This window comes from Metarhizium acridum (assembly GCF_019434415.1).
Source record: "Metarhizium acridum strain ARSEF 324 chromosome Unknown scaffold_13, whole genome shotgun sequence".
Classification (NCBI taxonomy): Eukaryota; Fungi; Ascomycota; class Sordariomycetes; order Hypocreales; family Clavicipitaceae; genus Metarhizium; species Metarhizium acridum.
In genome coordinates this window covers 3276686-3293288 of record NW_027094016.1, presented here as the reverse complement: position 1 = coordinate 3293288, position 16603 = coordinate 3276686, and the positions used below count along the sequence as shown (strand labels likewise).

Below are 16603 nucleotides of genomic sequence, written 5' to 3'. Positions count from 1 at the left end.
CATACCCTTCATCACGGCAAGGAGTCCTCGTACTCCCCCATCTCAATGCAAAACCTCACCATGGTCCCAACTCTCGCGGGCGGTCCCGGTGGACATTCGGCATGTGCGGCTCCACAAACATCCCCCCCCATGCGCCCATGTTTCCCAATAACTCGGAGATGAGAAACCACAGCAGCATTACTCCGTAGCCCATCATCCCCACGGACCACAAGCCATCAAGGGGGTCACGAGGGGCAATACTGCTGCAGGGTGTACTCTGTACACCGACTTTGCGGCGTCATCTGGGCGTATTCCGCATGTTGGCAGCTGGTCGTATTTACCATGCTTACCCTTTTGTCCCGTACCAAGTGCTCCGAATGTTGCTCTGCCATGCGCGGCATTTTTACATTATTGAGCCAGGCTATACTGTCCAATAACCTTGACGACTCGGCGATTCATGTACGCAAAGCAATCACGTATGCAGTAGGTCTATGCTGGAGCGAAAGTATCCTGGCATCAAAACTGTCAATTTCATCAACTCCAAATTCAGTATTTTATATCGTGTTGAAATATTTTGCCATGCCTATACCGTATCGGCAAAGTCACAATTACTTCACAGAGAAAAAACGCAACTATAAAACCTACACCAACACGGCTCATCTAGACCACATATCTAAACGTGACGCCATCGCCATCTTGCCCATGCCTCACGCACAGCTTCAAACATGACATCACATCGGGCAAAACTCCTGCAGCGCGGTATGCCAGCTCATTAAGCTCTACAAACAAATATATGCCCCTCGCAAAATTAACCATACAAAAATAATGTTCCCTCCACAAACCAGGCATCCATTCCTCCCTGACCTCAATCCAGAGTCCGGCAAGCTTTTCATTTCAAACACGCATTATCCCTCTAATGCCTGTTCCGCGCAACGAACAAACAACAAAAAGACGATAAAAAGCAGCACCATCCGCCAAATGTGCCAAAAAATTACTCCGTCGCCCTGATGCGGTATATCCCTGATTAACAATCCAGCCACGTCTAGAAGCAGCCCGCAAACGCCGAAAATGAGCAAGAGAAAAGGGGAAAAGTGGACAGCAAAGAAAAATGAACAATGAGGCCAAGATCAACAGGCTGAGGAGTGTGGTGACCTGTTCTTGGAAAAGAAGTATGTGGAATAAGTCATGAATCTCGTAATGACAAACGAATCGTAGACGTGGATTCGTTTGCGAAAGCCTCCGCAAATTCCGTGTGATTGATCGACCGTTCAGACGGATTATGTGAAGGCGATTTACATCCGCCAATCTGCGTATGGCTTGCCGATGTGTAGTGGGGTGACTTGACACGTCACGACATATCAGTTTAGCCCTCGGTAGAAACCAACAAGCTGTTTGAGTACGGCAGCATATCTGATAAGTCGTCAGTCTGTCCGCGCACTGGGCGAATGGGAGCCGAGTGATGCGGCAGAGTGAAACCGGCATCCAGCGCGTGCTGAACGACGGTCGCGGCCTCCTTGAATCTCTTCTCCTGGTACTTCTCATACACAGCGCTGTGAAGTAGAGCAGGCTGTTCACAACACTCAATCATCATTGTAACCAAAGGCTTTAACTGGGCCCAAGTATATCCAGAGTAGTGGACATGTGCCTTGGTCTAAAACATGGAGTTAGCAACAGCACTACAACAGAATCCCGCACGGTGCAAAGAAACATACCCAATCGCCTTTCTTCAAAATCAATCGCGATAAACAATGAGCTCCAGCAGCCAAGAAGCTAGGGGGCGACGCGACGAACCGCTCGTCCATAATGGTCAGCTCAAGGAAATACTTGGCCAGCGTGCGGGTGTCGAGATCGTAGTCGTCGGCCTTGCTAACTCGACGGAGGAAGCTCATGGGCCCTGGCCAACCAAGCTCGAAACTGAGCATGCTGAGCATGAAACGCTCAGCCTTGAGGATCTCTTCGGGGCTGTAGCCGCGATCCACCATGTAGACAATCTCTTCCAGAGATGGGCAGTTGATTTCTTCGTACTTGGAGGCTATGAGGATGGCGGTTGCGCCAACCAGCTGCAACTTGCCGATCGAGACAATCTTGCAAGAAAGGAATCTGTCAATATAGTTGACAGTCAGAAACAGCGTCTCGGGCAACAAGCTGAATCGGTTGTGAACCTGGACCAGCCAATCCATCAGGACGGAACGCATCGACCACTGGATTTCGGTCTGCATTTCCATATAGTGCGGGTTTGGCTGCATTTTGATCTAAAGATGTGGCAAACGTTAGCGCGGGGATATCAACTGCAATTTGAACCAAACGAAAAAAAAAAACGTACTTCCAGCTCACGCAGATACTCGAAAATCTCCTCTCCATACTCGGCAACCATGCTGACATCCCACATCTCCTCTTCAATATCATTCAGCGAGCGAGTCTGTTGAACTTCAAGCCTAGCCTCTTCCAGCTCACGCTGGATCTTGGACGTCAGACGAGGAGCGAGAATAGTTGTCACGCCTCCTGTGGTGAGATTTTGGGATCGGAAGGAATGCGCGGTAGTGTAGGCTTGATCCTGGTCGTCGTAATCTTCATCTTCATCCTCGTCCCAATATTCCTCGGCTTCTGAAAGTACCTGTGTGTGTGACTCTCTGGAGGGGATGGGGATGTGCTGAGGCTCTTCAGTGATGTGAGAAGGTTTGGAAGGAGCAAGTTCAACATATTCTTCCGAGGCAGCGTGATTCACTTCCTCAATCGGCTGACGCGGAGCAACGGTATACGGAAGATCAGCGCAAGTTTGCTCCTCAACAATCCGAGAAGGCATACCAACCAAGTCGGGGCCTGAAGATCGCGCAGCCTTGCCAGAGGCAAAGTCTGCTCTCTCAAACTGCTTGCTCTGGGTTCTGCGAAGCGTAGGCTGATTCTGCTGCTTCAGTTGAGGCTGACTCTTGTGATGACGCGGTTGCAAGGGAGGGACATCGAAAGAGCCGCGGAAAGAAGGTAAAATTACCTCCCTATCTGATTCATGTGCTGCTCGGGGCCGTGCAACGCCAGCAGGGCGTGGATTGCTGGCCACAACGGCAGTTGAGGCAATAGCAGCCAACTCTGGAACAGCGCTGGTAGTCGACTTTTTGCCCGCATCAGGTGCGACTAGAACCTTGGGTTTGCTCGACAATCCGTTGGATAACCTTTGTGCAGGGCGAGCGAAAGAGTCCTTGCCGTTGACATAATAAGGGGCATTCTCCTTATTTATCAAGGCAGCTGTCGAAACACCCGTCACCGTCTGCAGCTTAGCCATCTTCGCATCGTCACGGCTGCCGACCGTGTTCTTGGACATGTTGGTCACGTCACCAAAGGCTGCGCGCTTGGCAGGGCCTCGGAAGCCAACGGCGGCGGCAGCACCAGCAGCCATAGCGGCAAGATTACCGGTCGATTTGTGCCGTTGATGCAGAGGAGCAATATTTTCGGCACCGCGAGGTCGAAAGGGCTAGCGCGAAGAGAAAAGTTAGCCAGGTCGGATCTCCAAAGGGAATTTAATAGACAGCATGAGGACCAAGCTTTTGTCAGCTGCCAACGAAAAGAGAGGGACCCAATCGACGTGGGAATAATGCATACCCTTGCGTCCATGGTGTCCAGACAAACTAAATACAGAAATGAACAAGAACAACAAATTCGCGAGGATATCAAACAACGCCTTTCTCGAGGAAGGCAGAGCGCAGAGGCAAGCGTAAGCCACCCGTCTTCGTAACGACTGGAACCGATCGCGTCGAGGTTATCATGCAAAAGAGAACGGGAATTTCGGTGCGGAAATAATATTCGAATTTTTGCGGCACGCTCAGGCTTTGTTGTTCCCTTGATTGGCGTCGACGGGAGCGTTCAAGAGACGCGAGACTCTAAGACGTGTCTCAGCCGGAGCAGATTGCGGCAAGATGGCTAGCTGTTCAGAAGGTGTGGACAATCGAGAGCGACGTCCCTGCCCGAAATGCCGACGAAGAAGCAGTGAACAGAAGGTGGGAAGAAGAAGAAGAAGAAGAAAAATCGTCGCCACAAAGGTCAAGACAGAAACAGCCGACAGGATGATAATGTAGAGTGCTTTTGCATCCCCAATGGAAGGGTATCGTATATACACACGCCTCGTTGCAGTTTTGGGAAAGATGGCGTGTTGAAGGTGGCCAGACAGGAGTGAAGGGATGTAAAAAAAAGGGATGACGCCAGACGCAGTATCCAGCTCAATTCGCCCGGGGTGCGGTAGTCAAGCGGCCGAAAAATTAAGATAAGAAATGAAATAAGCCAGACTGGAATAAGGGCAGCCGGCGACGGAATTGATTCATTCACCAAGACCCTGCACGAGAGAAGGGGAAATTGGGCGACGGACCGGGGACAGGGCAAAACCGTCGCAATCTAACAGCAGAAGTGCTCGGGGAGAAGAGCTTTTGGAGGCTTAAGAAACAGTGAGTCCAAGGTGAGAAAAAAGTCGAGGGATAAAATGACAACAAAAATAGAAGACGATGATTTTGGGCATGTTGCTCAAGCAAAACATAGCTCCATCGCTCGTCGCCACGGGTACGTCTGCGTCTTGCGTCTGTGTCTGCGTCTCCGGAGTACTTGGCACGGCTGCGTACTATTTTTGCACAAAGCGCAACCGCATGCATGCATAACATCCGATAGTACTCCGCATGGCAAAGACGTCAATTACTACGTAGTACCAGTATGTACCCGGCTACTCAGTATGTATGTGCATACAGACGGCGCCTGAATGAGCTCGTCGACACTGAACAGTACCTACTAGGTAGGCTTGTGCATGGCAAGGGTGTAGCCGGAAACGTGGAGCCTTGGACCAGGCTGTTGTTTGTTTGTTTACGGAGTGCATATTGTGTGGCGGTGGTTATGGATGCAGTGACCACCAGCTACTCCGTTGTTCGTACCCCAGCCAGGCGACTTCAACACCAAACTGAAATCCACAGACCGCGCTGCCTTGTCCGAACCAGATCGCATCTATTCCATAGCCTAAATCACCAACCAAGAAAGAAGAAGAAAATACAGCAAATATGCGGCCATGTTCACCAGAGAGCACCAAGCCTGCTGAGCGCGTCAACCTTGGCACCTCACAAATTCATTCCTTGGTGCACAGACCAGATTGCGGCCCGTTCGTCCCCCTCGAAACAAGACAGCTTCAGACTAGCCTTCTTGTCCACCCGTCGTCCAGACGATGACGATTGTCCAATCCGTTCTCAGTCAAATACCGAAAATCAATACACATGGCGCTAATCCTAATCAGGTCATCCCCCCCTCTGTCGCGTCTCACAAACATCTAAATCTCGACCTCGCAGAAGCAGAAACTTTCACAGTATCGATGGGAATCTTCAGAATAAAAAGAAAATCCTTGTCAAAATCAATCTTTGTTATTTCCCAAGTACCTACGGCTTTTTAAAGCAATAAAATCTGTCAAACGCGGTCAGCGCAACTGCAAGCACCCTCGCAACCTAGCGCGCCGACAATTCAGGTACCGCAGCACCAACAGTACGCGACAGCACGTGATCCTTCTTATCGCCTAATTGATCCGCGATTTCGCTTGAAACCGGGCGTTGAGGGGAACACCAGGATCAGGGATAATACCAATCGCCAGCCAAGATGGCTTGGGGAAATAGTCCAAAATGCGCCAGCACACTCGACAGCTTTCTGAAGTCAACTCGAGTGCTCTTCAAAGCCACGCAAAAACTGCCATCCTTTCGAAGTTAGCGCCATATCGCACCTAGCATCCTTTTGAAATAAGTTTGGTACGCGCCGAATGGTCGCCCTAGCGCCTCGTCATCTTTGATCCAGCCCATCGTTTCATCATCGCTTGTTCTCTGCCGCTCACTCGTTCAGAGTCGTACCTACCTGAGGGCGCCTTCGAGCATGGACATATGTATATCTGGCGGCAATGGCGCGCCTGCCAGTGTTGTACAATTGTCGCATTGCTTTAGTTGCAATCTTGGTGCCCAAACATAGCAATGGCGGTTTCAAATTATCGAAAATTTGCGCGACGCGGGATTTGGTGATTGACTGATGACTGACAACTTGACGACCTAGCCGTCTCAACGCTGCTCTTAACCCGCCATGTGCAATCGCAAACATGTGCCGTTAGGGTGTCATCGCCGCACAGCAATGCCATCATCCAAAGTGCCCTCTTCAGGGACTTCTTTTCCAGGCGCTTTCCCGTTCCAATTGTCAGTTTATCGAGTGCCATGGCTCTGCGTTGACGAAAGGCATTACTCACGAAGCATGCCTGGGCTATTCTAGGCCATTTGATTTTTGCGCCAGCCCTAGTCTATATCACTTTCGCCTCGAATCACCTTTGAACAGGGTAGCTTGTTGCATGTGCTGGCCGTGTCTTCATCCCCAGTTCCTCCATGCGCCATACTCCCCACGACGTCATGTATTTATGCAAAATAGGAATTCGGCTGTGAGAGGTAGGTGCAGCCAAGTGTATGTCATGCTGATCCTTTATGTCAACCTTCACCGCATTGGAGCACTTTTGTAACGCCAGACTTTTGGCATTGATCCCGACCCAAACGTTGGAGGACGCTTGCTATCCTCGATAAGAAATCCTGAGGTCCAGCACTCGTAGCTTTGAACAGTCTTACCTCTTCCAAAACCCACCTTTTGAGAATAGACCTATTGGTTCACCGAAGCTTTATCGGCTCCGAGTCCCTTGATGAGTTTTCTCGGCGGAAGAGCGAGTCGTGGAGTCACCGGCCTTAAACTGTGTGTGTAGAGAGAGAGAGAGAGAGAGAGTCATGCATCCGTAATACTTGACAGAATCCGACGTAGGGTGTGCCAGCGGTCTGTTTTGCTCCGCCCCAACCTCAATTCTGATACCCAATCTCTCTGAACTATGGCTGCTTTTGAGGGCTTGAGAAAATATTCTGATATTTTGTTTTCTCGTATAAATATATACTCATACTCTGCCCGCTCCGAAATGGAAATGCTTCTGTATCGACCAGTTACCTGTGGTTGCTGCCCGTGGAGACCTGATGCCAGCATCACTCTCAGGGAAGGCAAAATGACACCTCCCCTCGAAGCCGATACGTGATGCTGTAAAGTCGAATACTGTCAAATAAAAGATGGCACACAATGGCGCCACCAGAGAACCAAACGACTAGAAATATGGCTTTGAGTGCAGCAAATTAAGCCATGTCATGGCCAGGAGCCACGGCGCCAACCACTGAGCTTATCTTGCTCATAAATTGGAGGCGATCATTGGTATCAAGAATGCCTGTTCATCAGCATTGTCCATAGGTAAGGCAAGACGTCGGGTTCTGTGGCCGTCGCCTTGAGTCGCATACAGACAAGATAGACCCTCCCCCCTTCCCTTCCTCACACCGTAACTCTGTGTGCCCCTGGACATAATCCTATTGGCAGACGAGTCGCGCTGGTTGCATCCCATTTCTATCTGCCAGGATCCGGGCCAAACAAGTGGAAATGCCGGGTTGAATATACTAAGTGCCTTTGCTGGCACCATAGAGTGGCGCCGATTGGACCCATTGAAGTCGGGCTGGCCCTCAGAAGTGGCCGGTGCGTCAATAGACAAGGTAATAAATCGTGCTAAGTAAAGAAATGCTTTGTGCCATGTCGGTGCTTACGGGCTCTCGTCGTATCAGACACTACAATCAGCACGCTTGCTACGGAGTACATACCTTCGTAGAGCCCTTCTCGTCGCTCTTGGAATTCAGCTCTCATCAAGCGTTGTGGCGACAGTTAGAGTGGGGACCACTGTGCAATTCCATATGCATCTTCTCTGCCATTGACGAATCTATCGAGATACTTCATACTGCCGATTCGTGCTTTGTTCGCATGTGCTAAGCCAAGGCAGCCCCTGCACTAGTCGCTCCAAACTGATCTGATGCAGACATCCTACATCTTTTACGGAGCTTGCTGCTGGCGAAGGCTCTTGATATAGCGCTCATGGCGGCGACCGTTCACGGACTAGACGACCGGTCCTCTGTGAGATACAGCGTCGCCATAGCCTGGCAAGAGGCCAAGCGCAATTTTAAAGGATGGAAACAACGGAAGAATGCGATGCGACACAAATCAGCCATGGTTTTTGAATGCGCCCTGAAACCGCGGGTCAGAAACCAGGTTGGAAGATGGCCCGTTACCTAGACCATGCGTGCGCCAGATATGGATGAATCCTGTGCCACGAGGCACGTCGCAAATCAGTAAGCTCTACGGAGTACTCCGTTCAAGTCACCCCCGTAACGGTAGCCGTCTTGACTGTTGACAGCCAAGATACCGACCGTCTAAGCATTTTCATAATCGTCGGCAAAATATTTTTTTTGCGTGCATTTGCGTTGCAACGGGCGCCTAGCTGAATCAACATGATTGTGATTGAACACTCGAAATCGGACGAACTTATTCATCGCTAGCCCATGACTAGTTATCCACGTACCAATACCGCACCACTCCGTACATCGGGGCCTGGTTGCTTATATCATTGTAGCAAGCACTGACCAACTCGTGAATTAGGCGATCCAACACCGTTTTGGAGAATAATGGAGCTCATGTTTCATTGCGCTTGTCTTGCCTGTGTCTTGGAGTCTTCGAGAGACAGACCTTCAAGGCGCAGCTGGCACTCGCCAACTAAAGTAGAATGGACGGTGACGGAGCATTATTTGGGCAGACCGCACCGGCTCTTGCGACCTGAACACATTATTTTATCCAGCACAGGCTTTTCCACAGCCGCTTCCACAGCCGCCAGCCATGTTTGGGCACCAGACATGGTCCCCACCACACTTACCACCTCTCTCAAGTCATATTGACTCCGCTTGTCACTCGAATCCCTGCCAGCCAGGCAAACGGGCGGCTCTGATGAGGTGGGCAAAACGTCTTCGATTGGCTCCGGATACCTCTCCGTCTTGGATGAAGGGGGAAGCATCCGGCTCGTAAAATGTTGTTTGCTCCGATTCCCCCTCCTGTTACCTTCTCAGTGTCGGAAAGTCGAGGGGGGAAGACGAAGTGACAAACTTACTGCGAGGTTGGACACGGCCGGTTGGTATCTATCCAAGTCCACAATCGGCGAGCTCAACTAGCCCATGGTGCGGTGAGCTCGGGAATGCGACTATGCAGCAGGCCAAGGCAACGCAACCAAGCGACATGCATGGCTCTTACAGGCTTGCAGGTGAACGGGTCGTTCTCTGTGTTGTTCCACTGTACCTAGAGTGTTTTACGCTTTATGGAGTACCCTTGCTGCACCCTTTTCAAGGTTGCTCATCCGTACAGGCTCCACGGGCTGAGAGCGTGCTTGAAGGTAAAACTCCAGCGTGAATATTCCGTAAAACGGGAGACCAATAGTGGAACAAGCCATCCATCTGCAAGAGTTGAGAATCTCATCTGTATCGCAGAGCGAGGGGGGCAGTGGCGTATTGTGCTGCAAGGAAGTCTTGGATATTTGTTGAGCTTGATGACTAGTGATCTGTGGCAAGTGCGTCTGTGGATGTCTGGCTGGGGTTGAGTCACCAGACCTGGGACGAGTGGAGGGGACCACTTAACAGCAGCATCCTATTAGTATCAGAAGGGTGCTTCGAGCTGCTCCGTAGAGGCTCTCTTGAATGAGTGTGTGTAGTTATTATGTATGTTTGTCGAACCCGGTTCTGGTGTGGTATGTGTCCATGTCTGTTCCTGGTTGCCTGCTCGGAGTCATTGGGACCGCAGAAACAGCTCAAGGGTGTTGACTGAGTCCTTTCTTGGTGTTGTTGGTTTTTCGTGTCGGTGACCTTGACTGAAGCGGCCACTCCGTTCAAAGCAAGACTCCCCGCTAATTCCCTTCGACAGGTTTGCAAAGTGGTTATTATCGAGAAGAGAGGGTCCGCAGATTGTATCGGCTTCCCGATGGACACACAGGTCGGGAACGGAGACTTTGCACGTAGAAATACAGCATCTTCACAGATATGTAAGAAATGCAGGAGGGAGTATATGAAATACGCTGGGACGGTCTACTTGGAACCAAGACGTGCAAGTATATGTACGTAGGGACTGAGACGCATTGGATCGCAAGTAGACATTGGAGCTCGAGACTTGCGCCAATGCGCACCCTTCAGGTCAAACCACGAAGCAGGTGCGACTGGACGGGAGACTGGCTTACCGTAGGCGTTTCGCGGAAGGTACGCTACGCCACAGCACACCATTGTGCCTGCCTGTTTGACCACCACCATCCCATGGGCCACCACAGGCGACGGCGGGCGACCATGAGTTCCCATGGCCAATGGCCTACGACCCAGGCCCAGGATCGACAGATGGGCTGGCAAATCCCACCCCTCTTGCCTTCTCCTCATAATACAGTTCACTCACATTCATCCCGATCCGGAGACGGCAGGAAAGCTGGAGGGCAGGAACGGGGAGGGTAATTGGCATTGGATGGCCAGGTAGCAAGTAATAGGTGTAGGTCGGGTAAGACGAGACCAACTGGAGTTTGAGTTTGGAGCTCCAGTACTTGAGGCGGAGGCACAGCGACTCGACGGACAAATCTGCCGTGCACTTTTCACGTCATGTTAAACGCCCTCGCGGCGGTTTCGTACTCGAACTTGTCGTAGCCAGAGCAAACGATCTTTATGAGCAAGAGACAAAACGTTGTTGGCGCAAAAGCCGCCGTGGGTTTCAATGGACGTTGACGGTGGGCAGTCGACCTCAGCGTCAGCGAGTCGTTCGCTGTACGGCGGCAAGGCCAGTCTGGAGCTTGGGTCGTTTCAGGCCCCAACTGCACATGTGGCCCTGTTCCAACGGTCTGTCGCCAGGCGCCCGGCGGCTTCTACTTGACGTTTTTACTGGACAATGGCCATTCCGCAGAAGGCCTGTCCAGCACTAAGCTCGCCTTATCAGGGAGCTTCCCCGCTACAGTTGTTCTAGGTGTCCCAACACCCCCCAGAACTCGCTACTGGCCCTGTCCTCAAACTCGGTACGCCCATGCGGCTGCGACAAAATCGTTCGACCTCGCCAGCCAGCTCCTCTTTTCCTCAAGCACACATTCTTCCGTCTTGGCCGCCATCAACAACCATCCAAGCAACTCCTGGTATCTGTGGTAAGTCCCATCGTCTCTACCGTCATGCGCGATCGCCGCCTGGCCTCAATTTCAAGTATCCAAATCCGTCTTGCCGTCGAGGCGCTGCGCATGTGCAGTGCTCAGGGCCCCGATTTCCCCAGCCTGAAGTAGTTGGCCAGCTCGGGCGGTGGGAGCCTCCGTCGACTTCTATTTCACAGTCATTCGAATACTTTTGCCCGTCCCCTTTGCTAATCGTCACAAACCACTATTTAGGCACGATCCCTATCGTCATCGCAACTTGCCCAGCAGTCATCGCAGCCGCCGCGCAAGTCCGGAGTCAACGACCGAGTTGGCGCTTACCGCCCACGGCCTTGACGGCGGTGTTGTCCCTGGCTCATCCTCAAAGAAGCACTTTCGACGAGGCAGCAGCCGGCACGATAATCATACAATCCAAATCAAGTCGCAAACGGGCGCAAACGGGAGATTGTTGAGGGCCTCGTTGAGCGACTCCTTTCTTTATTCTCCTCTGGCGCCTGGCTGCGTCAACCCACACCCTCGCTCTGCCACGGGCTAAAGGCGAAACCCGCACCAGCCGGACTACCTCCAGTCATCAAGCAACATTACCGCCCCGATCGGCCGGTCGCTTCGCCCGATATTTACATTTGCACAAGATCGTAAATAAAGGAAAATTAATTTGGCGTCATGGCTTCCATGTCGCCCATCAATACCTCTGTGCCTGTGTCGGGAGACTCGTCCAATGGGGGCAGTGTCTCACCAAGGCAGACTGCAACTCCCAAGAATGTCGCATTTGAGCTCCTCTTCTTGGACTCGCCTCAATATCGGGCGCGATTGCCCATGCGAGTGCAGATTTACCCACATGACACTACAGACTCAATAGTCACAACCGTCAAGAATTTTTACGGCTTGTACTCTGGTCCTACAGGCTCCAAAGGCGTCAGTTTCGAGGACGAGCACGGAAACACGCTCATTGCACGATACGAGAACTTCCGAAACAACATGGTTGTCTACGTTCGGGTAATTGAGGAGCCTCCTGTTGCCTCTGCTGGCTATAGCCAACATGCATTCCACCAACAGGCGATTGGTGCCGCAGAGTCCTATTATGAGCAGGACAACTGCCAGCCCCAACAGATACATGCTCAGCGCTATGCCCAGGATATCGCCCGGGCCGGCTCTACAGCCTCACGGAGGCGCAGCCCGTCTCCGAGTGGTAGTCGTGGCCGGAGGAGCGACTCTACAGGCATAAATGAGAAGCAAGGGCGGTCTAGATCTGCCAAGGATCGCAGAGCCTTCAACCACGCGCACTCTGATGCTTATAGTGACAGCATGAATGGGTACAGCAGTGGAGATGGCGCCCCTAGCAGCACTTCTGGCAAGAGCAAGGAGCAGCTTGGGACTACGGATATTAGTGTCGAGAATATTGTCGAAGGTGGCCGTCGCAAACGAGCCAAGTTTGAGAGTTCGGTAAGAAATGCCTCCAGCAATGCAGTGCCACGGCTGGCTATCAGTCCTTGTACCCAGGAGAGTGCATTTTTGCTAATCTTGTAATTCCATATAGGAGTTGCCCTTGTTTGCACCACCCCAGATGCCAGCGGCCACTTCCAATCCTTCGGTTTCGCCCGCTCGCCGTGCGGAGCACCAGCGACCGTCGCTTCCCTTTGTACATCCTGGGCAACATCCTTTTGCAAACCCCCGGCCGATGCAATCTCCTCAAAGCTATAACAGTGTTCAGCCTAACATGTATGCTACGCCCGCGCATGGCCATCGTTCCCGCGACAGCATCGGATACGCCAGCAACGGCAGTGGTGTAGGCTCTGGAATGGGAATCCTGCCCACACCCGACCCCACAGTTGGGAGTTGCATGTCTGAGGAAGACAAGGATGTTGCCATACAACTCATGCGACTGGGCGACATGTCCAATATTTCTCACGGTCGCACGTCAGCATCAACGCTGGATGATACCTTTAGCGGCCGAGCTGACGCCGCGTCGTCCACTGGAGCCACTAGTGATGGCGAGAGTGATAGCGAAGACGAGTTGCCAGCGTCGCGCCGGCAAAGACTGGATGCCTCCGGTACTGCTAGGCTAATCTATCCATCTACTGAAACAGGTTTCAACCCTGCGGCTACTGAGGCTCCTGATGCCAGCGGCGACGATGCTGTGTATGAGGACGGCACTTCTGGTGCACCTGCTGGCAGCCGCAAGCCGATCCAGGCAAAGAGCAAGCCGGCAGTCACCAAGCACCGTTCCATCCCTTCTGTATCAAAGGCAACATCGGTTCAAAAGGCTCCCAAAGCCCCCCGCCCCGTCAACAGCATCAAGACGAAGAAACTGCCTGCTACTGCTACAGTCCCGGGCCCAATGTCTCCTGCCTCAACCACTCACTCAAGGAAACCATCGGTTGCATCGGTTGGGCAGATTCCCCCGCCTGGCGAGGATGAACAGCCTGATCTCTCCACCAAGCCTCGCTGCCAACGTTGCCGCAAGAGCAAGAAGGGATGCGATCGGCAGCGTCCGTGCGGACGATGCCGAGATGCGGGACTTTCTGCTGATCAGTGCATCAGCGAGGACGAAGGCAACGGCCGCAAAGGGCGATATGGTCGCCATATGGGCGTGCCGATCAAGAAAGAAGAAGTCACCACTCCACTGCAGCCTGCTCTGTTGCCGGCGGCTCCTATCACGACAGCTGCAATGACAGCTGACAAGGTCAAGAAGCGCAAGAGGTAGTGTTGTCGCAAGCCGCGAACGCTTTTCCACAACATGAGTTGTCGAGCGCGACCATGTTGCGATCTCGATACGTTTGTACAACAATCTGAGCATTACAGCCTGACTTACCTCTGTCAAGAAGCGCGCGATACGGGCGCAAAAGCGGTTCCCTTGTTTCTCTTAGATTCTCCCTACAGTCCTTACCGGGCTTGCAACTACCAAATGGCGGGCAGAATAGTGTGTTTTATTCTGGAATCATGGACCTTGTCTCTACTTTTTGGAGCAGGAAATTGACGGGACAAGGGGACAAATTGATGCGCAGAGCATTTTACTGCTGTCTTTTTACTGGACTTCTTCCGGGAATGGCGCCCCCGACATTTATGACTCTCGGGCGGATGTAATTATGACGGTCAAATCTTTTTGCAAGACCATTACGCTCCTTCATTGGCGTTAGGAAAGAGGATTTGTTGGAGTTTGAGTCTCTTTTTTTCTTGTTTTATTTTTTCCTCCGCAGAAATGGATTTCTGTATCGTTTACGTTGGCCATTTTACTTATTTTGTTTCTTGCAGCACTCGTGTGTGATTACTTTATTCTTTTTCGGATGGCTGCGCAGACGAAAAGAATTCTCCGGATAAAGTGCCGGGGCAAGGAGACGAGAAGAAGGGAGAAAAAAGCCAACAGAATGGTGCGATTGGAAATAATGTCGATCCAGCTACACCAGATGTTTCGATGTACGCATCGTGTGCAACCAAAAGATTGAGAACGCCCAGAACTCATGCGCTTGCCCTCAATATTTGCGGGCAAACAGGCTTGGGGGGTAAGAGGGAACACGGACAGGGGCAAAATGCGGGGGGCAGTTGTTTTTTGTTTTTACTTTCGATTTTGTGCCCTTTTTTTTTACTCTGTCCTATTTTATCTGGCGAGGATGGACTGCGATGCTGCAGAGAGTTCAGGTCAGCAGGAAGGTTTTTGGCCTTTTGTGCATGTTGCTTCTTCTTTTTTTTTTTTTTTTTTTTTTTTTTTTTTTTGACATGTTGATTTTCTTCGTTGCGTTTATTACGTCTTTTTTTATATGATTTTTTAGTGAATTTGCGATCTTGTTAGTTTCGGCCGGGTTGGGAAGGAAATGTTGGGGATAGCAAAAAGGGGGTAGCGCACATACGAATTGATTGTTCAGTCCTGACCTTTTGTGACCTTGTTGATCTTGTGGACGGTGAACCGAGGCGGGAATTGGGCGTGGCGCCAGAGGGAAATGCGCCAGAGGAGCCAATTGGTGGTGCTTGACTGACTGCGACAACCGAAAAAAAAAAAAAACGTGAAACCACAAGCGCCGACCGGCACACATGTTCGCGCGCGCGCAAAAAAAGAAAAAAAAAAACAACCCACACGGTTCAAGCCGCTTTGCACGTCCACACCTGCCGCTGCTCATTCGTGAATTCACGGCAAAGAGGCTGTTTTTATTACTCGGCGCAATCGCGTGCGCAACTCTGCGCAAATCGCAACTGATCTGATCTTGAAGTAGTTTGGCACTGCGCTATCCCTGAACAGGTCTGGGCGCTGACTTTTTCGGGAAAAGCCGTTGCAGGGGTGGTCAGAAACGGCAAGGAAATAAACCGATTGGTTGATATAGAGGCACGTGACTCTTCACGGGATGGGCTCTGCTGGGAGTGCCTGGTTTTGACGTCATTGGTCGGGAAATGGTACCCCGCCATTTTATCTGCTGCGGGGTTTCTAGTTTTGAGCGCCGCTCAAAGAAAATTGGGCGTGGGGTCATTTTATTCCTTTTTTGAGGCTCCCTTTTACTGTGAAAGATCGTTGCCATTTTTTTTACATGCCCGACTTGGGGCAGCCAGGTGGGAACTAGGTTGGGCTGGAGGGCTGGGCCTGGAGCCGGTGGTTTGAAGACGGGCGCATGAAAGATGGTCCGCTCGGAAAGGGTGGGGGTTGAGACGCGGGGACCACCGGTAGTCGGGGCGGGAATAAGCCGCCGGTAATAAGACGGGTTCGTTTGTTTCTTTCCGGCAGGCAGAGAATATTTCATATACAGCTACCCTACAGCCCTATTGATACATTGGGTGGAAAAACAACGTTTGCTCTTGCACTGTTTTTTCTTCTTTGCAGTCGACTTAAATTGGGATTTTTTTTTTCCTCACATGATCCGCCTTCTGCACCGGCTGCCGACATCCATGTAGGTAGACTTGCCTGCAGGGGAAATCTTTCCCACCCTCGCTCGGGCGGAGTCCGGTGCCGGGCCTCTCGCTCATGTGTTGAATGTGCAGCGCAACACCAAACACTCATTTACCCCGGACGCCACTGCGCCGCCGGCCCAAGCACGACGCAGAGCGATAAGACGTTGGCGGAGGCGATGCCTCGACTTGCCAGTGTGCTGTGTTGGCGGTACGTAATGAGGACGTACAGGCCGGTGTGTTGACCCCACAGATACGGCTGCTTTGAAAGTATATCGAGACCGTGGCGGCTGGGGATGAGGAAATCTGCCACGGCTCCTTTGTACATGGACTTGATTGGGAGCGTGCAAGTCGGCCACGGGAGCATGAAGACGGGAACCACCACGGTTCACCACCACTGTCCACAGCCTCCCGTCATGCACCGCCCGCTCGCCTACCTAAGAATACTATGCTACTTTCAGACCCGGACGTGTTTCTGTTACCCGAGAGCTGCGGTTGTCCGATTTCGCCTGCTGGCTAACTCATATCGGGTTGCTGTCAGCGTGGAAATGCAGGTGCGCCAAGGAATGTGATAACCGTCGAGGCTGGGAGGTGGATGCAACGCACAGAGATATTGCATGGCCTTGAGTGACCGCCGCATGCACGGGGGAAACTTTTCCCTTGGGCCAATATCTGAGAGCTGGTGTTTGGGTTGGCCCGAGTAGTTGATTGCCTGATCGG

The 16603-nt window shown here is 51.9% G+C and overlaps 2 protein-coding genes across 2 annotated transcripts; one reads left to right on the top strand and one right to left on the bottom strand.

Annotated features, from left to right (window-relative positions):
• Positions 1 to 314: 314 nt before the first annotated feature.
• Positions 315 to 4473, bottom strand: CLB4_1 (B-type cyclin). The gene is made up of 4 exons (XM_066117875.1): positions 3574 to 4473; positions 2303 to 3445; positions 1692 to 2231; positions 315 to 1630 (listed from the first exon to the last, which is right to left on the bottom strand). The coding sequence occupies exons 1-4, from the start codon at positions 3583 to 3585 to the stop codon at positions 1343 to 1345; spliced, it is 1983 nt and encodes a 660-aa protein (XP_065977667.1). The 5' UTR covers positions 3586 to 4473; the 3' UTR covers positions 315 to 1342.
• A 6501-nt stretch (positions 4474 to 10974) lies between these two features.
• J3458_003638 (uncharacterized protein) lies at positions 10975 to 14874 on the top strand. Its single transcript, XM_007808642.2, has 3 exons — positions 10975 to 11014; positions 11249 to 12457; positions 12552 to 14874. Exons 2-3 carry the CDS (start codon positions 11678 to 11680, stop codon positions 13716 to 13718), a joined length of 1947 nt encoding a protein of 648 aa, XP_007806833.1. The 5' UTR covers positions 10975 to 11014; positions 11249 to 11677; the 3' UTR covers positions 13719 to 14874.
• Positions 14875 to 16603: the final 1729 nt, after the last annotated feature.